The following is a 23,105-nucleotide window of genomic DNA, read 5'->3' on the forward strand; positions in this document are numbered from 1 at the left end:
TTCCGCCCAAAAGCAAGCGAAACCCACCGTGCCAGCCAGGCAGAGAATAAATTCCCTCTGATCAAAAAGAAAAATTGCAAATAAAATGGAGCTTTCAATTCTCGGGCGACCGGTCACCAAACCCAGACTTCACATGATCATTGGCGGACTGGTTTTGCTTGTCTTCATTTTGACAATTTCACGCTTGGCCATCAAAGGAACACCATCAACCAGAGCGAATAGTTGGGGGATCGCAGTGGTAATAATCTCAAACACATTCCATTCCTATTACGGACGCAGCTCATTCGAATCTAATAGTGCCTCAAATCGGGAATATTTCTCGCCTATCAGATGCTGACAGCCCACGTTGAACGATTCAAGAAATGGGCAAGTACAAAAGCAAATATGATATTAAACATTGTCGACACCGTTTTCTGGCTTGCACTGTTTATCATCACAATCATGGCAACGATGGGAGCCACTAGTGAGGCTAGTCGAGCGTTGGGTGGTATCATAGCCACATTGGTTGCTATATTACTGTGAGTTAGAATTGCATTTCACTAACGTTTAATTCTATCTTCTATGGGAACTAATGCTGAAATTTCTTTCATTATAGTAGTCTCGATGGAATGCTTTCTTATATTTCTATTCTTGAGCGTCGCTATCACAAGCATCATTCATCGCCACCATCAGACATGGAAGGGAAATGAAAGGCTGGGGAAATGCTGAGAGCAATGACCAACTATACATATCATCAATGAGAGTGCAATTGATGCTTCAATGGATAACCAGCGGCATCGGGGAGCTTCTCGGGGCTATCCCGGTAGTTGTTGGTGATCAAGCTGCTGAATGAAGGCGACCACTCCACACGTGGAGTCAGAGGATCCAAACCCCAAAGCTCAGACACAAATGATAGAATAGATGTATGCGTATAATCATTTTTGCTTGCCTTGTGCTCAACATGACCCTTCTCAACCCAGGGAGAAATCAACATTGTTGGAACTCGAATGCCCAAGCGGTCGAAATTGAAAGTGTAATTACCAAGACCAGTACCATCCTTCGACGGGGCTTCAGACCAGGTCATATCATCACCTGGGGGAACGCCGGTTGGAGGGGGGACGTGGTCAGCAAAACCTCCGTGCTCATCCCAAGTGACAATGAGAAGAGTCTCGTTCCATTGAGGCGAGTTCCGAATAGCTTCATAGACACCCTTCATAAAGTTCTCGCCCATGTTGATAGGCGACTTGGGATGCATTGACATGAATTCACAACACTCCGGGTTGATCCATGTGAATTGAGGTAGCTTGCCTGCCTTGGCGTCCGAATAGAAGCGATCAATGGGGAAAACGTTGGTTTTGTCCTTTCCGTTTTCTTTGGTCCACTTGTAGAACATCGAATCAGGCGCGAAAGGCGGGTTCGAGGCCGTCGAGTTTTCGTAGTTCATCCAGGTAATATCATTTTCAGACAGCTGCTGAAAGATGGATTTTTGAGGAAGAGTCGAGTCATAGAAGGGATCTGTGTTGCCTCCCTGGCCGTGCGAAGTACCAGAAGTCAAATATGCGCGGTTGGGGTCAGTCGGTCCAGGAATCGAGGCGAACCAGCGGTCGAACAGGACAAAGTTCTCGGCCATCGCGTTGGTTACTGGCACTTGATCTGGAGTATAATAGTTGATGACTTCGGATGCTTCCAACGTGTCTCCTCCCAGACTGTAGTATGTGTCTTGCTCGGTCACAAAACCTTTCATCGTCGACTCATCATCGGAGCTGGGAAGATATTTTCCAAAGACTTGCATGTTTCCACCCCAAATTGTGTGGTCAGGGTCATCTTTGGCGATATTGTTGGCGGTCGGCTTGCCGCAGATCTGTTTGCCATCTGGCTGCGAGATGTTGGCTGGGTTACAGAAGGGGGTATCACGTCCGGCCAATCCATCAATATCGTCGTTGTATGTGAGCCCGCCGACAAGAGTATCAAATGATCGGTTTTCTTGCACCAGAACCACGACATTCTTGATGTTTTGCATGCCCGCTGAGAGCGGACGCGCAGCAGCCTCTAGGCCAAGCCCAAGGGTGAGAAGGGCAAGTGACAACGTCATGGTAGATGGGGGTTCAAAAGTGCGACAACAGTTTTGACACGCGAGATCCTTCTATTTATGATTGTTTGGAATGGACATTCTCCTGCGGGCGGGCTCGGACCCGGAACCCTGGCCTCTTGGAGGGGCTTGCTTGTTTCCGTTTGGCCATCTCCGCAAAAATCGCCGATCTCTCTCCTTCAATTGGTCTTGGAAGGTGCTAGTTCCTGATCGTCGTCGGTCCAGGGCTGCCTTGGAAAGTCCTGCCCCAGCCTTGTAACCTCAATTACCCAATTCCTGAACCGACATGCAACCTCCCCCACTTCAATCGCGTAGCTACTTCGGGCCGACCGTAACATCGCTTGAAAGATTGACTTTCTTTTCTCTGGAGTTAATCGGAATATGGTAATTCATTCCTCGTGAAACAAGGAGTGGAGAAAATAATGCTCATTATTTTCCGTGGCCCTGGGGGCCAATATCGCCCGGCCCCCATTCGGACTTGCCGGTGATCGACATTTGTTATGTACGTTGGATGGCCTATAATTGCAGCGTTCATGGGCGTATGCCAACCAAGATGCGCCCAGATGAGCAAGAAAAGAAATCTGATACTTGAAGGATGCATCGGCGGATGTTGTGATTTAGTAACACAATAAAGCACCGGCAAAGAGTAAACAAAGCAATGTCCTAGTGACTCGTGGACCTGAACAGCATTCTCAAGTTCTTAAAATGAAGTTGAAATAGTGTTTGAACTCGCAATGAAAGCACGCTCGGCGCCTAGGCTTGTTCGAAAAGAAAATCTAGAGGCAGTTCTAAATTTTGGATCGAGACTTCACGTAAAGACATTCGGCCGTTGCAAGAATCTGATCATCCTCATCACATACCCGTCCCTTGATTTTCCACTTCCGGTTCTCCTTGGTCTCCTCCAGTTTTGCGTACACAACAATTGCACCAGGGGTCGGAACCGGACGTAAGAAATTGGTATTCAAGTACGCCGTTACCGTCTTAGAGCCTGGCTCGAGAGCGTCGTCGTCGCCAGCTTTGTACTTGCTGCGAAGGACAAGGAGGAGGCCTGTGCATTCATCCAAAAGAGTTGTCACGATTCCTCCGTGGAGGACGCCAGGGTAGCCATTGAGGTTGCTACCCAGGATGAAAATCATGCGAACTTCGTCTATGCTCCCAGTCTCGCCGGACCCGGAGGTGAGTGTCGGCCGTCGATATTGGGAAAGAAATCCCGATAGTGTAGCATTTGATTTGAGGGTGACTGAAAAAAGACTATCCTCGGTTGAGGACTTGGTGTCTCTGTTGGTAGAAGGGACTGTCACGAAAGCCGTATCTTGCAGCAGTTTTGAAACCCAGGGAATCGAGTGATAACGAGAAGCATCGTCTATATCCATTTTCGCAGAAAGACGCAGATAATCAGTCAGTATGAGGTAAAACAAAGTTGAGGCACTGTGGTCATGGGATAACCTTTGGAATAACCACAACAACCTCGGAAGGGGCGGGGTCAGCTTACTCGGCTAGCTTTAAAGGGGCTGGTGCTGGTGCCTTGCGGGGAAATTCAAGTTGCTGACACCTCGCCTTGGGAGGTATGGACTGCTATATAGTAGCAAAAAAATCTCTTGGACGCATGGTTAAAGGGACTAGTATCTCCTACTCAATAATATTCAAGTTGAAAAATCATTGAAAGATTGTTCGAGTTTAGGTATCAAGGTACTAGTATAAATCCATAAATCTAGCCGAAACAAACATTCTTACTCAATTTGAACTGGCAGCATGACCCCACGAAAAACACAATCTCTCCCTCTAATTCCTTCACTTCAAGCAACCGCAGCTAATGGCTCTTTGCTGACTTGCTCGGTCGCTCCCTCTGACTTTTCATTCGTGATGATTGTCTCATTGGTCACTGAGGACTTCGCGGCTGGGTAGAATTCAACTTTCCCACCACCTTGGATAACCCCCTGTCGGTCCAGGAGGGTTCTGGCCCGTACATAAGGGTCAAGCGACCAGTAATTGTCACTGAGCTGCTTGATGACCTCATCCCGGCGACTCTGTGAAGTTTTGTCCTCTGGGTTGGAGATGAGACTGGCAGTGAGACTAAAGAGCTCATTACCAAGCTCCTCTCTTTCAGCAAGGATTGTACTCCGCGTCTCAGCATCAAGCAGCTTGTCATTTTCGTTGGCCTCCGGCTCAATATACTCATATTCCCAGTCCTCACTTCCTCCAAGTTCTTTGACTATCTGTCCCTCGGGGATGATTTTCTGTAGGTCCTGGGCGCCACTAATGAAGTGAACCTTCGCAGCCACTACCGGGTCCAAGATTCCCTGGATAAGCTTCCAGAACCCTGGATTGATGATGAGAAGTTAGTTCCGACGAAAATTAGGACAAGAAGTTGTGAACCTCACCAGAAAATATCCATGGTGCATTGTAAAAGATCATGGCTCCGAGAGACTCCGGGTAACTTTCTTGGAAAATCTCAATGATGAATTTGACCGGAGGGAAATCCTAGACAGTGGGAATTAGTGGTTGCGCTCATTGAGGAACTTTGACGTGCATGATGGCATACCCAGTTTGATAGGCTGAAGGAAGTGAGATCAAAGACAATGGTCTAAGTGATGGGAGAGTTAGCACGGGTCAATATGATCACAAGGAATCATCCATCAAGCAAATCTTACCATTGTGTCTACAGGATGAACCTGCACCAGTCGGACTGTTTCAATGCATTGGACAATATAGTCGTTGAGACCCTTCTTGGTTGCAGAGTTCGGATCGTGTGTTCGCACTCTGACCACACAGATTGGCCGACCGAATTTATCCTTACCATGGAAATAACCCTTGCCAGTGTGAAGTTGAAGCATGAAGCCTTCTCCATCTTTCTTCTCGGGCGAGTCTTCCTTTGCTCGCGACTTCTCCAGGTTATGCAATTCGCCTTTCATCAGAACTTCCTCATCGACCTTGTATTCGTTGACCCGCCAATCGAGCGCCGACACGAATTTGATCCATGCCTTAGGAACATTCCACTTCTCGGCGCGAAGAAAACGAAGAAGCAGTGCATCCGCATGGTCTTGCTTGAGTACAGTCAGGTAGGCCGACCGAAGACGATCCCCTGACAATTTCAACAAGAGCGAGTTGACTGCCTTGATTTCATTTGGACCAGCTTTCAACTTCTTGAGAGATGAGTGAAACTGCTGTGGAATAGCCGCCGTCTCGTTCTCAGTTGGTTGGGTTGGTGCTCGACCGAGAGAAAACAATCTTCGGCGTGGTTGAGCTGACCCTGAGCCGTTCGAGTGTGTTGACGCGCTTGAGTCTTTGGGGGCCGAAACATCAGCGCCCCAGGATTGCATCAAAATTTCCCAAAAGCTTTGCAGCTTCTCTTCCTGTGAAGATGTCAGACTGCCAATATAGCCAGAAGTCTCTGTGGTGGCCGCCATGATGAGTCGAATAGGGGAGAAGTAAAGCACCTCAAAACAAAAAGAACGTCATCCAAGCCCCAACTAGCGGGGGTTTTGAAAGGCTGAGATTTCTCTATCTATCACTTCCACATGAGATTGCTTTTGTTTTCCCACCCCCTTCTCCTCTTTCATGATCGCCGGCCTCGGCATAGCTAATGGAAGTTAAGTGCAGGAAGAGGGGTAGCTGCAGGTCCCTGGGTCAAATGGTGTTAACGCCAGTCTTAGTAGCTTGAAAAAAGCATAGCGATGAACCAGTAATATTGAGCATCAAAGGCGCTAGACCACAGCCTGAAATGCCATTACACAGCTTTTTTTTTTTAAATACCAAAACCCCGAGAGGAAATTCGAATGGCTGGCGCACTAAGGTCCGTGGCTGTGTGGGCCATGTTCACGAAGTCACACGAACTATCCCGGGGTCCAACCGGCAGTGGTAAGCGCCGATCACTGTGATGCAGCCTCTCAGGGCAATGCCGCATTTCCGCCTCGGACATGTGAGTGACTTGCACTCATGTTGTATGGCGTAGGGGAAACTCATAGGGCGAGATTTAAACAGATTGCGGTCTTGAACATAGGACCCCGCACTTTTAAGGTTGATGGTTTTGTGGGGAATTTCCTTTGGTCAGTGCAAATGTAGTTTATCTTAATTTTGACGAGAAATTTTGTCAGTGTTGGCTTAATTTCCATCTGAAGAGCATAACCCAGCCACTGAATCTCATGTTATTTACGTATTTGCCATTTTGTGAAGATTTGTGTTGGTTTTTTTTTTCACTCTATCAAAGATGATACGCTTTACCTTATTTGGTAATGCCAAAGGCGCGAAGATTAGTCATATCGCGGGCATCTTCACCTAGGCCAATACTAAGAATTTAGCGTCTTTCAATCCCCAAGCATCACGATATGGAAATTGCATGATTCGCCATAGATAAATGTCGTCTATGGAGATGGAGGATAACGTACCGCCTCGCGAAGAAGACTTTATCGACCATTTTCAATGGCCTCCACCGCGGGGGATTGAATCACCCTACTTCGAAACTGGAGCATCTGCATCAGAAGATGAGTAAGTAGTAATGGAGTAGCGGGAATTCCCGGTTTCATGGGAGCGCTAACGGGCTATATAGTTTCTTTGCGCTGCCTTGCATGAACTGGGATGTCTCAAATGATCAAGTGTCCCATCAGCCAGAACTTGAATATTCGCTCGGTGGTAACATAGCCAGCGGCGGGCTGAAAGACATCGAGTCGTTAAACGTCTCACCTGAAAAGACATTCGAAGAATGCACATTTTCAAATATTTCCCAACCATTTGACTTGTTGGAAGATAGTCTCGATCCGATATTTACCTTCTCTGCGACAAGTTCACTTGATTCCTTTGGCACGGACGACATCAACGGACCAGGAAAAGGACTACCAATACCAAGTAGTGGCTTGTCATTTTCATTTCCCGAAAACACAGATTGGGCCAGTGAAGATTTTCTAGAAATTGATAATGCTCATCCCGAAGAACCTCTCTCACTCAGTCCGATGGACCGGTGGAAGAATTCTCCGCCAGAAACAGAGCCGGCACATTTGACAGATATCATGACCTCTGTTGCCCAGTGTATCGGCACAGACGCTGCAGTGCTACAAGAGGCTACTGGAAAGTCAGCGGTTTCAAAGAAACGTTTTCCAGGATCTCGCCCACCTACCCCGTCAATTGCAGCATCCGAGTCAAGTGCCTCCAGCAGCTCAGCTTCATCCGCCCATAGCTTTGGCTCAAGCAACTCAGGATCGTTTGGACGATTTTATATTGGAGAGCCAAAGCGGCGCCGACACCGACGCCAGCGCAAGAAATCTCCGATATCTCAGATTCGTAATAGAAAGCCAGCGCACGAGCGTCCATTCCAGTGTACGTTCTGCACAGACACTTTCAAATCAAAACACGATTGGACAAGACATGAAAAAACACTGCACTTATCATTAGAGAGCTGGGTCTGTGCACCATTTGGGCCTGCATACCGAGATAAGACTTCCGATATCTTGCGATGTGTGTTTTGTGACGTTGAAGCCCCTACCGAGGAGCATATCCAGTCACACCGGTATATGGAGTGTCAAGAGAAACCAACTACTCTTCGAACATTCTATCGAAAGGATCATCTCCTTCAACATCTACGCCTAGTCCACGGCTCGCAAAATGCCGTCATTGGCATTGCCAAATGGAAATCAGAGGTCACTCAAATCAATTCAAGATGCGGGTTTTGCTCAGAAACTTTCACTCTCTGGGCAGACAGAAACGACCATCTTGCAGCACACTACCGTCAGGGAACTCAAATAAAGGAGTGGAAGGGATGTAGAGGTCTTGATCCTGCAGTGGTGCTCGCCGTCGATAATGCCATGCCTCCATATCTTATCGGCACAGAGTCAACTGGCATATACCCTTTCAGTGCTAGTCGCTGTAAAGGCCCTTCTCGGGAAGATGAGTCTCACGGGGTCCATGATACATTTCAAAGTGCAGAAACTACACAGCCAACTCCATTTGAGCAGTTGACAGAACACCTAATTCGATTTGTGCGTGAACAACAGCAGGCCGCATCGCCCATCACAGACGAGTCTATACAACGCGAAGCGCGTCTCTTCATTTATGGAGACGACGATCCCTGGAATCAAACTGCGGCTGATAGCCCGGACTGGTTGAATTTCTTCAAAGATGGAATGGGGTTGGGTCCAGCTTGCGTTATGAATGTGGACGCTGCCCACCATCCAAATCCCGTATTTCACCTTCCATGGGATATCAATGCGCAACAAGCAGTCGATGGGTGTACCTTGAACCCCATTATCTCAACTGGTTCATGGACTCCTTGGTCATGGCAAAGTCCAGAATGTCTTGCCGAATTTCGCAGGTTTAACCGTGATACTAGATCATCATCAATTGCCCTAGAAAATGGAGCATGTGCACTGCCATGATAGCAAGAATAATGAAAGTTATAGTACAAAATCAGTGGGAAATAATATCTCTAAAGTAGGCAACTTCAAGTTTGAATGTTCTTCTGGTAGAATAACGGGGCTTTTTGGCTTCGGGTCCAATAGTAATCTTCACGATAAGCCAATCTCCCCCACATCTCACCTCCCCACAACTAGTCAACTACTACTCACTACCCCACTAGCACTCTCCCCAACAGGCCATCGGCCAATTTCGAGGACTCCTCTGAGTCAGAGTATACATATACCCCTCACACGTGACGATCTGAAGCTGATAGAACCATCCGACGGGGGGTCCCCAATTCCCCGACCCCTCACCTTGTATTTCCTATAATCTCGGCAAATCACCTCACCTGCGAACACCATACAAGCAACCCTCAAGATGACGGAGAAGTACTCCAGTTCAGAAGAGGCCGCGCGAGCCACCAACCTCCTAGAAGCCCAAAACAAAGCCGTCATCCTCTTCGAAGAAATCGAAAAACAACTTCTCCGCCCCGGCATCAGCGAGAAGCAACTGAATAAAGAAATCTACGATCTAGGCGAAACCCTCGGCGTCCGCTCTCACTGGCACAAGCGCGTGATTCGCAGCGGACCAAACACCCTCAGCCCCTTCGCCGAGAACCCTCCCGACCGCATAATCGAAGAAGACGACATTCTCGTCGTAGACCTGGGTCCCGTCTTCGAGGCGTGGGAGGCTGATTTCGGCCGGACATACGTTCTCGGCAACGACCCGCATAAGATTCGGCTTCGGGATGCGCTGGAGCCGATTTGGCTGAAGGTGAAGGCGCTGTATTGGGAGAGGCCCGATATGACGGGCGAGGAGCTGTATGATATTGCGTGCAAGGAGGCTGAGCAGGCTGGGTTCCAGTTCGGTGCTGACCTTGCGGGACATATTGTTGGCTCTTTTCCTCATGAGCGCATTCCTCAGGATAAGATTAAGCTTTATGTTAAGAAGGGGAATTCGGAGAAGATCAGCTCGGTTGGGAAGGATGGTCATAAGCGTCATTGGATCTTGGAGATTCATCTTCATGATCCGGTGCATAAGTTTGGTGGCTTTTATGAGCAACTTATGACTATCGACTAAGAGCTATGATAAAAGACTGAATGGGTTGATGCAACTAGCTGGATGCCTCCGATCAAATGGCTATGGCGAGAAATCGCTCGATGTGTGGAATAAGAAAAGATGCAATTTTGAATCTTCACTCGTAGATCTGGAGACTTTATACGACTAAGAAATACTGGTATTTTCTGCACCGGGGCTCGAAACCGGAGTCTCGATGGAAATTGTGTTGAAGATGATAGTATTTGTCTATGCCTAAGTAAAGAGGCTAATTCGCCTCTGCAAGCTTAAATGTATGTATGGTCGTAGCCTGTCATTAAACGCAGAAACAAAAGAAAACAAAGAGCCAACAGAAAGGGGGGCTAGGGTCACGCTGAGACAAAAAAACTCCGGGTCTGCAAGATGTGGACCAAGAATGACCAAGGGGAAGAAAATAAAAACAGATGAAAGTATCCTAAAATCCCAGTTCCACAGCCCGCTGTGTAGAGCGGGCCTTCACAAATTCAAAGCCGTCCGTAACGCCTTGCCAAATACCAGGCACAAAGTTGCGCATCCAAGCACAGATAACCAAAAGCAGTAGGGGAATCTATAACGAATTAGTAAGATTTCAAGTGGAGGTAGATAAGGTGACTTACCCAAATAAAGTATAGGTTGCGGTCGCTACCCAATCCCTTCATACGTCGGGCTTGGTGCTCGCGCAAATGTTTCTGTTGCTCGCGAGAAATCACCTTGCTCCCAATTGTAATATCCTTGAGATCATCCTTGACGATTTGGACAGGTTCAGCTTGGGCAATTACTGTTGGAGCAGATGCAGAGGCAGAAGATGAGGCGGCGGCATTGCTCTGTGCCTCGAAATGCTGATCCAGGGCTGCCTCTGTGGCGGCCTGAAGAAGTGCAGACTTCTTTATTTCAGATGATTCGTGCTCCTTATTCTGCTGGTGCGGATATAGCTCATCGTACGAAGGCGGAAGATTCTGGGTCGGGGCAGCATTACCCTTCAGATAGTCCCACCAGCCATCTCCACGAGTAGCCGGGCGTTGGGGTACCAGGTTAGTGATGCGACGCATCATTTGATTGGCCTGATAATCGGGAAGAGCGGGCATGGGAGGTAGCGCTGGCATATTAGGGAAGGCGTTGGACACACTCTGTTGGAACTGATGGATTTGTGCAGTCAGATGGTTCTGCCAGGCGACAATGGCTGCAGGTGGAGAGAAGCCACGAGTATCAGGTGCCGCGGGTTGTTCACCAGTATCCACGACCGGAGGAATGGCGTCTTGATGCATGCTTGATCGACGGGATGAACTGAAGAATAATGGGGCTTCGGAATCATCGCTGTCCAGCTCTTCGGAATCATCCAGGTCATCAGAGTCATCAACAGCATGGCCAAGAGAGCCAGAAGCTGAAGAGGCTTCCCAGAGCGAGTTGAGGCTAGCTGAGCTACTGTGTCTGCGGCGAGAAGAAAGTGAACCGACGCTGCGAGACCGGTAGTGTCGGGACGGCAGCAAAGCAGCTTGGTGGGCAGGCAACGTTGTTGCGAGGTCCGCCGGCGTAAATCCACGCACACTGCGGGCATTGGCATTGGCCCCGATGAGTCGCAGTCGATGAACAATGTGAGCATGGCCATGTAGAGCAGCGAAGTGCATGGGAACATTTCCAGTGCTGTCCTGGACATCTGGATTAGCGCCACGGGCTAAAAGTCCCGCAACAAATCGAGTTAGACCCAAAGAAGCTGCAAAGTGCAGAAGAGTCTGGCCAGTGGTGCTGCGGGAGTTGTAGCGAGCTGATCGTGGGCTATCGTCCAAGTCGATGAATTCTAGGTAAGTCAACATCTTAGAATCAAGATCACTGAGCTTCCCTTGAGAATCCATTCCGGGGACCTGGCGTTGATGGCCACCGGAAGAACCGCCACCTTGCATGTCCTTCTGCATGTTGAAGAAAGCATTCGGGTCGCTTCCCATGATTTGCTGGGCAGTTTGGAACGCGTCCGCTTGGCTGCCCAACTTCTGGCCAAGGATGTTCAACGCCAGGCGGTACATTTGAAGTTCACGGTCGTCCACATATCGGAAGAATAATTGTTGCTTGGGCATTAATGGTTGCGCTTGTTGAACCTGCCCGAAAGTCGGGTGTTCATGCTTAAATACGACAGACACCAGCCCAGGTTGAAGAGCTGGGGGAGTCAAGCAATTCAAACATTTGTCGCCCCAGAATGTGGTAGTTGTTGCGAGCGTATCGCCAAAGACAACCTCCATTCCGGGATAAAAGCCACTTCCCAGCAGCGTAACTTCTGTGCCTCCAGTTATTGAGCCCTCTGCAGGCACAAGCTTGTGAATAACCGAGGGCAGTCGGCTTGGAGCTTGGGATATGGAAGGCCAAACTTGGGTTGTAGGCGCACCGCCAAGACCAAGTGCAAGGTTTGGATCCTGGAAACTGTTACGGCCAGAAGCACCGGGCGTCCCAGGACGACTAGGCTGTGCAGAGTTTGGTGCAGACACCAGAGATTGATGGGCAAGACTATCCAGACTTTGTCGTTGAGCCGGTGTGGGGTTAAAAAAGGGATTATTATCGCTATTTTGGTTTGGAGTGGGTGGCCCATTGCCGTACTGTCCAGACATGGACGTTGGGGTAACGAATGGCCGTTCCGTTGGCGAAGCATATCCCCGAGCTGCCGCGAGCTGAGCAGCGGCCATTGCTGAGCTAGATGACTGGGGTGTCTCCATGCGAGTCATGGTCAGCTCCGAAGGCAATCGCCCGGAGCTGCTGTGCTTCCGTCGTTTGGTCTGGGGTCCTGGGAAGTCTGTCGGCGAGGCCTGTCTTGAAAGACTGCGAGGTGTCTGCGAGCTCGAGGGTCCACCATTTGGTTGAGTGGTGGCGAACGAGTTGGTCGTGAGCTGATACTGTGAGCTAAATCGTTGCTGGAGGCCCTGTAGGTCGGTTGGTGACTGGGGAGTAGCAAATGCACCATTTGAAGGTTTGCCCTCGCCGTTCGATCCCGAGGAGAAGACTCCTACACCCGGCAGGCCATCAGGCAAAGCGGGCGAGGGTCCAGCAGGCGCGGGCGCTGAGGGTGCTTGGGTTTTGTGGTCATCGGTAATCATGATCGAGTTAGTTATCGCCTGGGCCACCACGTTGTTTTGATAATCCTTCACAGTGAACATGACCTGGAAACCCAGTTTCTCGTTCTGGTGTCGGCAGTAGCATGCGATGCGCATCGGGAGCTCCACTTGCATTGATCCAGGCGGGGCGGGAGGCATATCACCATAACCAGTTGAAGCGTTCTTTGGTGGTTCTGCCCATTCCTTGATTTCACTTGTGTTGAAAACGATGACCCTCTTTTCCTCATCCTTCTGGAATAGTTCGTCCTCCTCTGGCTTCCGTTGCTTCTTCCGAGAGGCACGTTTCCGTTCTCGTTGAATGCATCCCGTGCAGATTTTCACATCCCCACCGTCTAGAGGTCGCTCCTCGTCAGGACCATTTACCCCCGAATGATATCTGTCGCTTCTTGTGCGCGCAAAGGCTCGTTTTAACTTTTCTCGGTCTTGCATGGCGCTTGTGCAAACTAAACTCGTATATAGTTGAAGGGTGTCGGGAGTAGGTTCGGTGGAGGGAGGGGCGAGAAATTTGAGTTTCGAGATAGTGTGGGATGGAAGGCGCAGCTTCTTGACGCTGGCCGGCAGCGGAGAAAGGGTCAATCGGATCGGAATTTGCGTTTCGACGCGGGACTTGAGGGAAGTCGGGTGGACAGTGAGAACAGGCTGTGGTGAGTTTGCGGGATCGGTCTGGGCCGGGGACGAGGCAAAGTTGACAGGAAATGGGTAGGAGCTCGGCGAGCTGAATCTCATGTTTGGCGACATGGAATTCAATGGAGACCTGCCATTCATATTGATGCCACCAAAGCTTTCTTCCAAAATTGACGAGGGAGACTGGCCATTCCATTGGGAAGCGGACAGCTTCTCGTGATCATTCCGGAAGACCCCTGAAAATGGTGACTGTTCCTTTACTCCAAAAGCGAAAAGTGGAGATGCGGGTGCATGTGCCTAAATTGTATATCCAAATTAGAGTGCTCACCTATAAGATCATGTTGGAATTGACTCACCGGAGGTGCTGCACTGTTCTGAGGGGGAACGGCTGATACGGGCGAAGGGCTCCATATTTGTGATTTTGTAGGTTTCTGGCTGCTGGGCGGTTGAGAATTCTCGATCTTCAGTGGGCTGGGGCTGCTCGCGGCGCTCTCAAAATCAAATGCCGCGTCCATGGCTTGATTACTTGTTTCGAGGTCGGGATCCATGGAATACCCACCATCTATGGGGAAAGACGGTTCGATATTAAACGGAGACTCTTCCTTGACTGACGACAGTTCCGGACGCATCCAGTCCTCTGCTGAGTAGCCCGTGGATGTCAGCGGATTTTCGCTATGCGCTGCGGAGTTTGTAGAAGCGATTGAGGCTTGTCGTAAGTGATTCCTCGGAGACTCGGAGGATGAGCTGCGACTGGACGCATCGGGCGACTCGGCGGGGGAATCTGCAGTCATAACTGGGGGTTGTCTCAGGGGGTGTTGATCTTGGTAGTGCTTGGAGGGCTCCGCGACTCCGTTCGGGCGGGAATTGGTGGCTCGGGCAAACAAGTCGTCAAAATCACCCCCAGCACCTGAGCCGGAAGGCATGTCGAGTTGGGTCGGGTCGAGGAAATCCATGTTGGCATTGACAAAGGCGGACTCCATCTCGTCGTCCATGATGACGGGGTCTAGGGAAGGGAATGCGGGGGAAGAAGGCGCCTCGATCGATCCCATGCTTCGTAATCCCTCGTTTTCGACGGTTTGAGAGCAATGAGAGGCGAAGACTGCCAACTATCCTCACGCCGTGTATAACGTTGACAGATAGATTGTCGCGTGTGTGATTGTTGGGGTTGGTGGGCGCCGGTGGATTGGTGAATGATCTCGCGAGCGGACACAAGACCAAGGGTTCGAAAGGAGATCGAGGAACAGTTAAACGGATATATACCAGGACCGGCCTGCAACGACCATGACTCCTTGACGAAAGGAAGAATGGGGGGGGGCTAAGTGTGGATGGGGGAAAGTGACTGCCTTAGTGGAGTCTGAGGGAGAAAGGAGGCGGGAAAAGTGTGAGTGCCGATCCAGACCGGCAGAAACTCTCAACCTAAGGCTGTCAGCATGGCCTAGGGAATACATACAGAGTATTTCTGATATTTACATTACTGACTTACCTATGAGTTATCTCTATTTTCTAGTCTATTTTCCATAATTTATTATATTATATTCCGCTCTCCTATCATAATTGTACCCTCTGTACTTCCCCTACTCTGTGTACACATATTCAACACAGCGGTGACTAACAACCAATCCCCGGCCGGTTTTTATTTGGTTCGCCTTTCTGATTCGCTCTCATCCCTCGCCTCCACCAGTCAGGATTCTGTGCTCTTCGATTTCCATTCCATATGGCCCTGCGGTGTAGGACGAAAGATCGACCGTCCCACCCCAGTCCTCGTGTTCAACTAGAGCGCCTCTCAACTCGAGACCCACGATGCCGTTGATACTGGGGAGGATCTTCGCTCCCGGTTTCCCCCATCAACCCCCCTCACCCTCCCGACTAGCATGGTCTCGGTATCGGGCGCATGCAAGCCACGACCGATGACGAACGCGGGTTATCGGTTCTAAGATACGAAATCTCTTGCGTGTGTCACTCCAGTCGCGGCTTGTGCCACTATCGCCTACTCCCAAGATCCCCGATTTGGGAGGGGACATCCCCAGTGCCTTGTTCCAGAGTATATCTAGGCCGTCCGTGTCACAGTCTGCCGTTTGGATTAAGATCTTAACATGATACACACATTCCTACAGTAGTACTCCGTTTGTCGGAGTACATACACCCATACCCACACCCGCACTTGCGCACATCATGACCCCGGCTAGCGGCGACTTTTCCAGCAAAGAGTGAAATGCCTCATGTGTCTTGTTGGTACGCGCCAATTGGTCTGGACGATGACCGCCGATGCCGGATGCCGCCACTCAGCTATGAAGACTAATGGGCAATGCCGTGGAATGTCTCATTCAAGCCCTGGAGACTTGTAGTGGGCATCTCGGCCGGCCAGACGCTCACACACATCCACACATATATATCTCTGCACCCGCCTCGTTGATAGAGACCCCTGGAGGCTTGCCGTGGCTGCAGATTTGACTTCCATACATGCAATAGCCTTTGTAGGACGGTCGTCCTCAACAATCCAGAGCGCGCTAGTCCCTTGTTCGACGCAATCTCGAAGGGTCAGTGCCATGCGGCGCCATCTAGCGTAGGATTTCGTTCTTGAGCTCCAGCATGCCAGTGGCGCTTCAGGGCCCTCCAGGGCTCCCATATAAAGATCCCTCTGGCGATATTAAACTACGATGCCTAGCTTAAGCTGGCCTTTTCATTTCGGAGATATTGACAATTGCATATCGCATAGATTGGAAATTTGAAAAGGATTCGCACCATGCAGGGCTAGTTGCCAGCGAAATCAACGGTCTGGGTCGCGGAGTGGAGATGCTGGGCTCCGCTCTGTACGGCGTGCCGAGCCCCCCGAGCGTTTCAAAACAATTCTCCGGGTACGCGCCGGAACCCTTTCGCCCCTCAGTGTCGGTAGATTAAGTGGTTATCATTCAGGGATGAGCGCTTCAAAGGGTTTCCACCTGGGCATGGCCTCGCGATAACATTCAGGCTAAGCTGGCAAATCCTTCCTGGGGGCGAAATGATCCCAAGTCCAAAGTCCAAGTCCGAGCCCCAGACCAAAAAAAAACCAAAATCAGACTAACGGGATCTTCGTAATGGGGCCTGAGCCAACGCTGATCCTGCGCTCGACATGGCCCTAACAGTTCTGACAGCTGGCGAATTGCATTTGGCTTGTCGTTGCTGACATCTCCGAGACATCTTGTTAGCCCCAGAACATGCAAGTGTCAAAAGCACTGGAATACGATCGAGGCTCCATCACGCCACATGGCTCTAGCCAATGCGTATCCATCATTTCAAGTTTGTTCATCGGTCCGGAGCTCTCTCTCAGTACTCCGTACAACCACCAAGCTTTCGCAGTGCCAATGAGCGAAATTACTCCGAATGAGCAGGAGCTTAGACAATGTCTTGGCAGTGAAAAGGTGGATGAGAGGGGGGTGAAGTCGAAAGTGATGATATATCTCATCGCACGCAGGGACGTGCAGCGAGTGGCCAATCCGAAGGGGCCTTGTTAGAGTTATGAAACTCCAGTCGTCACAGACAGCCGCCGAGAGATCGACAGGCACCGTTTAGTGGTTTGACCAGGCCCCGGACGCCTTCCAAGTGGAATACATAGCTTAATTAATTTTCGCTGCCAGGGAACATGACGGTTCGGAGACCAAGGCTATTCATCTATCTCCTACCTCGGGCCATTACCCTTTCGGTCCCCCGGAGATTCTCCACCTATGGCCAGCCAGGCAAGACCGTGGAACTGGTCTTGGGAACTGGTGACACTGACAGAAACACTCATTGAATTAAGGGGTTCCAACTTATACTAATCTGGCGTAAATGTGGAGTCGGTGGCATGGCTTTCGGTTCCTAATGGAGCTATGATGCCGGCTGAGGATAACTAAACATCGAGAAGAACTTGAATATAAAGATGCAAATCCACGACCCTGCTACTCGTTTCTTCTCTTCAACCAGTCTTTCCACATTCCATTCTTTCCAACCTTTCCGTTCTCTTTCACGGGTTGACTTCATTGACTGAAGTCCCCATTTCCATTCTTTTTTTCCACCTCGCTCTTTTTGCGGCCTTCAAAAACAAAACGCTGTGCGTTTCTATATCAAACCAACTGAACAATGTCTCTTACCAAGTTTGTTGGAGCTGTCCTCGGATCGGCCGCCCTTGTGGCTGGTCACGGTTATGTGACTGGTGCTGTCGTTGATGGCACCTACCACGGTGGATTCCTCGTCGACACATACAACTACCAGACCCCATACCCCGACAACATCGGCTGGTTTGAGGACGCCACTGACAACGGCTTCGTCGACGGCTCCTCCTACTCGAGCAGTGATATTATCTGCCACAAGGATGCCAAAAACGGTGCCCTCTCTGCCTCTGTCAAGGCTGGTGGCAAGGTTGAGCTGCAGTGGACCGAGTGGCCCGAGTCTCACCACGGCCCTGTTATCACATACCTCGCTGACTGCGGCGGTGACTGCACTACCGTGGACAAGACCTCTCTGAAGTTCTTCAAGATCGACGAGGCCGGTCTTATCGACGACAGCAACGTTCCCGGCACCTGGGCTTCCGACAACCTCATCAGCAACAACAACAGCTACACTGTTACCATCCCCAGCAGCATCGCCTCTGGCAGCTACGTTCTCCGTCACGAGATCATTGCTCTGCACTCCGCTGGTGAGACCAACGGTGCCCAGAACTACCCCCAGTGTCTTAACCTGAAGGTCACCGGTGGTGGTAGCGACTCTCCCTCTGGCACCCTGGGTACCGCTCTGTACAAGAACACCGACGCCGGTATCAAGGTCAACATCTACCAGTCCCTGAGCAGCTACGACATCCCCGGTCCTGCTCTGTACACCGGTGCTTCTTCTGGCTCTGGCTCCTCGGCCGCAACCACCACCGCTGCCGCCTCTGCCGCTGCTACTACCACCGCCGGTGCCACCATTGCTCCCATCGCTACCAGCAGCGCTACTCCCGTTAGTGCTTCCCCGTCCAGCACCCCTCTCCGCAGCACCCCGTTGCCCCCGTCCTACAGCGCTACCCTTGTGTCCACCGCTTCCAGCCAGCCCCAGCAGACCCAGCCCGCTGGCGAGCAGAACCCCGCTGGTGGTGCTCCTGCTGGCGCTTCCACTGTCACCGAGACTGCCGCTGCTGCCCAGGTTACTAACCAGGCCTCTTACCAGACTACCACCGTCGAGGCTGACTCCGTGACTGTCACTGCCAGCCCCAGCGGCCAATCTCAGCAGAGCGCCACCCCCAGCTCTGAGTCCTCCAGCTCTGGCTCCTCCGACTCTGGCTCTTCCAGCTCTGGTTCTTCCAGCTCCGGCTCCTCCAGCTCCGGCTCCTCCACCACCACCGCCACCACCAGCTCCGGCTCCAGCTCCTACAACTCCAACGACTGGTCCTCCTACCTGGACTCTCTGTCCGCTGAGCAGTTCGTCAGCATGCTCCGCAAGACTGTCAAGTGGCTCGTCACTGACAAGAAGCACGCCCGCTCCCTGACCAACTAAATTCCAATAAGAAACGTCTAGCGCAGATCGACCATCTACCCTATTGAGGGAGTCGATTTGAGCACGTTGGCCATGTTGGATCTTCTTCTTGGCCTGTGTCGGGTATGCAGGTCCTTTCTTTGGATTGTGGGATTATTTACCGGGGCTGTCTGTAACATTTAGCCTGTTACTTTTCTTTACTTCTTTTCTCTTTCCCTATATATTGGGGATGAGGGACTTAGCCTTTTATCTGAGGCTCCCTCTCTTTTACTCTTTTCATGAATGGAATTGTTAGACTGCTCTCACCATTTCTCCCTCTACTTCTTCGTAGTAGTCCTTTTACAAGCGTAGGCAAAAGAATAGTAGTACCTAATAGGGGTAGTACTAAGACAACCCCAGGTGTAACATGGCTCTTGACTACCTAGCCTAGTATTGCTCATCCATGTTCTTATTGCACAGATTGTCCGCATAAACATTTTCCTCTCGCGGAATCCAGACATACTCAACCCTTCCTTCATCTCTCAGTCTGCCATTAAGATCCCAAGCTTCCTCCATGAGATCTCGATTCACAACATCCCTCTTCGCATAATTCTGCCAACCATTGCGGATCCACTTAGGAATCCACCGAGTCATACATTTGACCGCATATTTTGAATCTGAATAGATTGTCACTCGGAGGCGCGGCTCGTTGTTGAGCCCTTCATTCCGCGCCAAGGCTAGCCGGAGTGCGAGGATGATCGCTTCGAGCTCAGCGCGTTGACTTGTTGGTCGAGGAGATGCGTCTAATGCCTTCACAAGGCGTTTGTTGTAGCGCCCCCATTTGTTCCTAAAAACAGCCGCAGCTGCTCCGATCGCGTCCGCTGTTCCGTTACCTCTGCATCCACCATCGGTGTGGATGTTCATGGTGTACACCATTTTTGCAAATGACGGCGCTGAAGAAGCTAGAGTGATGCACAGAAAAGTGATTGACGGGTGCGAATGTGATATGTCTCGTGTACGTGCACGCGTATGTGCATTTGTGAGGTAGAACTGTGTTTATGGTCAGCTCTCTGGAAGAATACATGCAGGAGATCAGATTAAGATTTGACGCACGGTGGAAGCTTCAGAAGTAGGATACACTAGCAGTGTACAGAATGAATAGACAGCTATCTCTCAGCCCTAGTAGAGCTGAATCCAGGCGTATGGAATGGTAGTCGATACAAAGTAAAGCTTGAAACGTTGGAATTTCACACTCAGTATTGAAAATTCGAAACTTTGTCCCGTTGTAAGACTTCAAAAAAGGGTTTCTGGTTGAAGTAAAATAATAGAAGGAAGGAGAAGGCTCGATAGAGCAAGTTCGCCTGACCTGTCGTAAACTTGAATGGCCGTAAAAGGTACGAAGCAAACAGAGCTAACCGTTAGCGCCAATCAAGATCGTTGATGCTCTCCCGTACACAACCTGAACCCACAGAAGACCTATCTGGTACTTTATTCATGAAGCATCAGATACTAGTACAGTAAAAGAAATCTTTAAAATGGCATCGAAACCCATGAATATCTAGGTATCAATTGGCATAGTACCTAGGTATACTATTGATATAAAGTTAAGCCCTAGTGAAACCTTAATGTATACCTAGGTACTATCCAATCACAAACAGGGGACGTCGAGTATCTATTTCTTCTTCTTGGTTTTATCCACAAGATCAATCCATTGTGATTTCAGTCCACGCCGCACAAGAGCAGTCTGCACAACCTGGCGCTGATCACCTTGTACCAGAACCTCCATGACCCCCTTGGCTGCACCAGTAGCCTGGGTAACACTGGTACTGCTAGCACACTTCTTTTGCAGCTCCTCTGCCAAAAGAGCCGGAATGATGCCAAAAACTTCCAAGTTGGTCACCTTTGTCATGGTCTTGGAGCCTGTTCGCTTCTCAATCGTCACGAGAGCCTTGGGCGTTGCGCCGGATTTAGGTTTGACCTCTGCGAGGGTTTGGCCCGGCTTGAGAATCGCGTAGTGTGGCTGGAGAAGGGTGCGGTCATCTTGGATGCGCTTCAGGAGACCGTCGCGAGTAGTCATGCCTCGCTTCAAGGTTCCTTTATCTTCGGGGGAAGATGAGGTGAAGATGGTCTCTGCGAGGAAGGGATTGAGAGTAATGATGCGTCGGTTGTCTTTAGAGATGATAGGCGGGTTTTGTGATTGGAGGTATTGATCCAGGTGGCTGGATACCTCGGCGAATTTGTAGAAGTTCTTCGGGTCGCTTGTAGAGAGAGCTGGGAAGATCGTCGGTGCTAGCTTCCCGGTTGGGCGATAAAGAGTTTGAACGAGGAGAGTTTGTCCAACAGATGGGTCAGAATCGCCAGTTGCGGCAGTCTTCTTGCCATCCGCGGCGGCTGGTTTGTTGGCGCTTTCTAGAGCATTGCGCGAAGGCAGTCTATAAGGCACAAATCGCTCCACACGATGGTCGTTGAAATCAACATCGAGAATGACGGTTTCTTGCCCATTGCGGTCTTTCGACTTCACAAATTTTTGCTTGTCCAATTGCTTGATAAATTTTTTGACGTTCTTCCAGCTTGTCTTTTTGATGTTGTAGAATTGAGCTTCTTGGGGGTTATGTATCGGGAGGTAAGGGGTGATCATGTTTGCTATGAGCATAGATGGGGAGACTGGTAGTGCCAACCCGTGATTATTTGCCGATGGATTGTCCTGCTTGAGCTTGTAGAGAGAATAGATGAATGCATTGATAAACGCATCATCGATTTCTGGGTCTTGTTAGCAAGCTATAAGATCAATTGTGGAGTCTGTATTTTCATACCGTTAGTTGTAGGCTCTTTGAGTGCCACAGCAGGCTCTGTCTCGAGAGCCGGTGATTCATCCACAAAATCATTGCGATTATCATCAACAGTTTTACCTGCGCTCTCATCAAGGGTCAATTCAGCGACACCTTCCTCCAGTTCATCCTCCTCTTCTTCATCCCATCCTTCCAGATATTCGGGAGCTAGACGACCGGGTCTCGATGAAGAGCTCCAGGCCCATAATTCGTCTCCTTGCCAGTGCAGACCTCGGATTGCTTGGCCTTTAGTGCCTTGGACCTCCCCGAGTGCCGAGACATCGATCTCACAGATACCAACAAAGAGAGGAACCGAATGGCTGTCCAGGCTCGCAACCGCAACAGGGGAGCCCTTGACTGCCCGGGGATCGAAGGGCGGGTCATTGGCCAGACCGGGAGTCATGAGATCCGCACCACCCTGCAGTTTCTGCATCACCATTCCCGGGGTGTGTAGCAAAGGCATGATATCGGGGTTATTCCATAGTGTGTAGACGGTCGGATATAGCTTTTTATCGGAGCCAGGGCCATGTTCCACCTTGAACCAGAGCACGCGCTCGTCCTCTCCCGGGTGTGCGCCAACGTAAACGATACCCTGAACCTCGCGCAGGTCTGGGCCGGCTGTCGTCGTGAAGCGCGCGGTTAGCGAGTTTTCTGGGAGGATCGCATTTCGGATGGAGGAGAGAGTCGGGGCCGAAGTAGTGGCTTTATCGGCTGAATCCGAGCTTGTTTCCGCGGGACTTGAAGGGATGGAGATCTTGTAATCGCTAATGATTTGGTCGGCGATTTTCCTGCGATCAGAAGACCGCAAGGGGGAAAGGTTCTTGATCTGCTCAGACGAATAGCAATTCTTGTTTAGCTTTCACTTCATTGGCGGGTTTGCGCTGTCATGAGAAATTGAAGGTGGGATAGCTTCAAGGGAGGGGCAGTGCGGGGAGGTGTTGATCACCCACCGTCGGCTTCTTCTTGAACATTTTTGTTGGTATTTGAGTGGTGTGATTCAGTCGTAGAGCAAGGAAATGGAAAACTTTCTACTCATTCCAAGCCACCGATAGAGGAGCGAATGTTGGCTGGTGGGAAGCAACCTTTGAATGCGAAGAGGTTGTTAGAAGGGACAAAAAGATGCCCGCCTTTCAAAGGTTCCCGAAGGTCTCCACCTCCCGCGACGCATCCTCGACACGCGATGACTGACCATGACTCGAGGTGTGAGTCAGACATGGTCACCACGCTTTTTACCTATATGGGACACCTAGATATAAACTTATATTAAAGAAGATTGTCCGTCAGGTGAGCTACATACACAGTATAATTATTGATAATATTTGGCAGGGCTTTATTCCGAGATTAATGTACCGGGTAGTATGGATACTATCCATAGTGCTAGTACTCTGTAACTGTGAAGATATAGATATAGACTTCCCGGGTGAGATCAGAACCTCTATAGTTCCAAGTTGATATGAATGGCCAAAAGAACTCGAACTTGAAAGTAGATATCCCCTTCAAGTTCCAGCATCGGACCCATCGGACATTTCCCGACCCCCGCTCTCCGCTGATCAGATACTCCGACACCTAACGTATTTCAAGCTGCCGGAT

At 50.2% G+C, this 23,105-nt stretch overlaps 10 protein-coding genes across 10 annotated transcripts; 4 read left to right on the forward strand and 6 right to left on the reverse strand.

Annotated features, from left to right (window-relative positions):
* Positions 1–85: 85 nt before the first annotated feature.
* N7533_009439 (uncharacterized protein) lies at positions 86–689 on the forward strand (the record flags this gene model as incomplete). The annotated part of the gene is made up of 3 exons (XM_057106089.1): positions 86–238; positions 298–518; positions 596–689. 3 exons carry the CDS (start codon positions 86–88, stop codon positions 687–689), a joined length of 468 nt encoding a protein of 155 aa, XP_056957538.1.
* Positions 690–733: 44 nt separating this feature from the next.
* Positions 734–2,071, reverse strand: N7533_009440 (uncharacterized protein; the record flags this gene model as incomplete). Its single annotated transcript, XM_057106090.1, has 1 exon — positions 734–2,071. The coding sequence occupies one exon, from the start codon at positions 2,069–2,071 to the stop codon at positions 734–736; it is 1,338 nt and encodes a 445-aa protein (XP_056957539.1).
* A 785-nt stretch (positions 2,072–2,856) lies between these two features.
* Positions 2,857–3,441, reverse strand: N7533_009441 (PaaI family thioesterase; the record flags this gene model as incomplete). Its single annotated transcript, XM_057106091.1, has 1 exon — positions 2,857–3,441. The coding sequence occupies one exon, from the start codon at positions 3,439–3,441 to the stop codon at positions 2,857–2,859; it is 585 nt and encodes a 194-aa protein (XP_056957540.1).
* A 423-nt stretch (positions 3,442–3,864) lies between these two features.
* Positions 3,865–5,475, reverse strand: N7533_009442 (CRAL-TRIO domain-containing protein; the record flags this gene model as incomplete). Its single annotated transcript, XM_057106092.1, has 4 exons — positions 3,865–4,388; positions 4,450–4,549; positions 4,611–4,652; positions 4,720–5,475. 4 exons carry the CDS (start codon positions 5,473–5,475, stop codon positions 3,865–3,867), a joined length of 1,422 nt encoding a protein of 473 aa, XP_056957541.1.
* Positions 5,476–6,633: 1,158 nt separating this feature from the next.
* N7533_009443 (uncharacterized protein) lies at positions 6,634–8,433 on the forward strand (the record flags this gene model as incomplete). The annotated part of the gene is made up of 1 exon (XM_057106093.1): positions 6,634–8,433. One exon carries the CDS (start codon positions 6,634–6,636, stop codon positions 8,431–8,433), a length of 1,800 nt encoding a protein of 599 aa, XP_056957542.1.
* A 397-nt stretch (positions 8,434–8,830) lies between these two features.
* Positions 8,831–9,532, forward strand: N7533_009444 (M24 family metallopeptidase; the record flags this gene model as incomplete). Its single annotated transcript, XM_057106094.1, has 1 exon — positions 8,831–9,532. The coding sequence occupies one exon, from the start codon at positions 8,831–8,833 to the stop codon at positions 9,530–9,532; it is 702 nt and encodes a 233-aa protein (XP_056957543.1).
* Positions 9,533–9,962: 430 nt separating this feature from the next.
* Positions 9,963–14,294, reverse strand: N7533_009445 (putative membrane-tethered transcription factor (SPT23); the record flags this gene model as incomplete). Its single annotated transcript, XM_057106095.1, has 3 exons — positions 9,963–10,094; positions 10,144–13,542; positions 13,602–14,294. The coding sequence occupies 3 exons, from the start codon at positions 14,292–14,294 to the stop codon at positions 9,963–9,965; spliced, it is 4,224 nt and encodes a 1,407-aa protein (XP_056957544.1).
* Positions 14,295–17,340: 3,046 nt separating this feature from the next.
* On the forward strand, positions 17,341–18,729 carry N7533_009446 (AA9 family lytic polysaccharide monooxygenase; the record flags this gene model as incomplete). The annotated part of the gene is made up of 1 exon (XM_057106096.1): positions 17,341–18,729. The coding sequence occupies one exon, from the start codon at positions 17,341–17,343 to the stop codon at positions 18,727–18,729; it is 1,389 nt and encodes a 462-aa protein (XP_056957545.1).
* Positions 18,730–19,134: 405 nt separating this feature from the next.
* Positions 19,135–19,623, reverse strand: N7533_009447 (uncharacterized protein; the record flags this gene model as incomplete). The annotated part of the gene is made up of 1 exon (XM_057106097.1): positions 19,135–19,623. The coding sequence occupies one exon, from the start codon at positions 19,621–19,623 to the stop codon at positions 19,135–19,137; it is 489 nt and encodes a 162-aa protein (XP_056957546.1).
* Positions 19,624–20,359: 736 nt separating this feature from the next.
* On the reverse strand, positions 20,360–22,486 carry N7533_009448 (putative RNA binding protein Ligatin/Tma64; the record flags this gene model as incomplete). Its single annotated transcript, XM_057106098.1, has 3 exons — positions 20,360–21,447; positions 21,501–22,341; positions 22,466–22,486. The coding sequence occupies 3 exons, from the start codon at positions 22,484–22,486 to the stop codon at positions 20,360–20,362; spliced, it is 1,950 nt and encodes a 649-aa protein (XP_056957547.1).
* Between the last annotated feature and the right edge of the window lie 619 nt (positions 22,487–23,105).

This window comes from Penicillium manginii (assembly GCF_028828005.1).
Source record: "Penicillium manginii strain IBT 31320 chromosome Unknown utg000006l:1.0-4164085.0:1.0-4166146.0, whole genome shotgun sequence".
Lineage (NCBI taxonomy): Eukaryota > Fungi > Ascomycota > Eurotiomycetes > Eurotiales > Aspergillaceae > Penicillium > Penicillium manginii.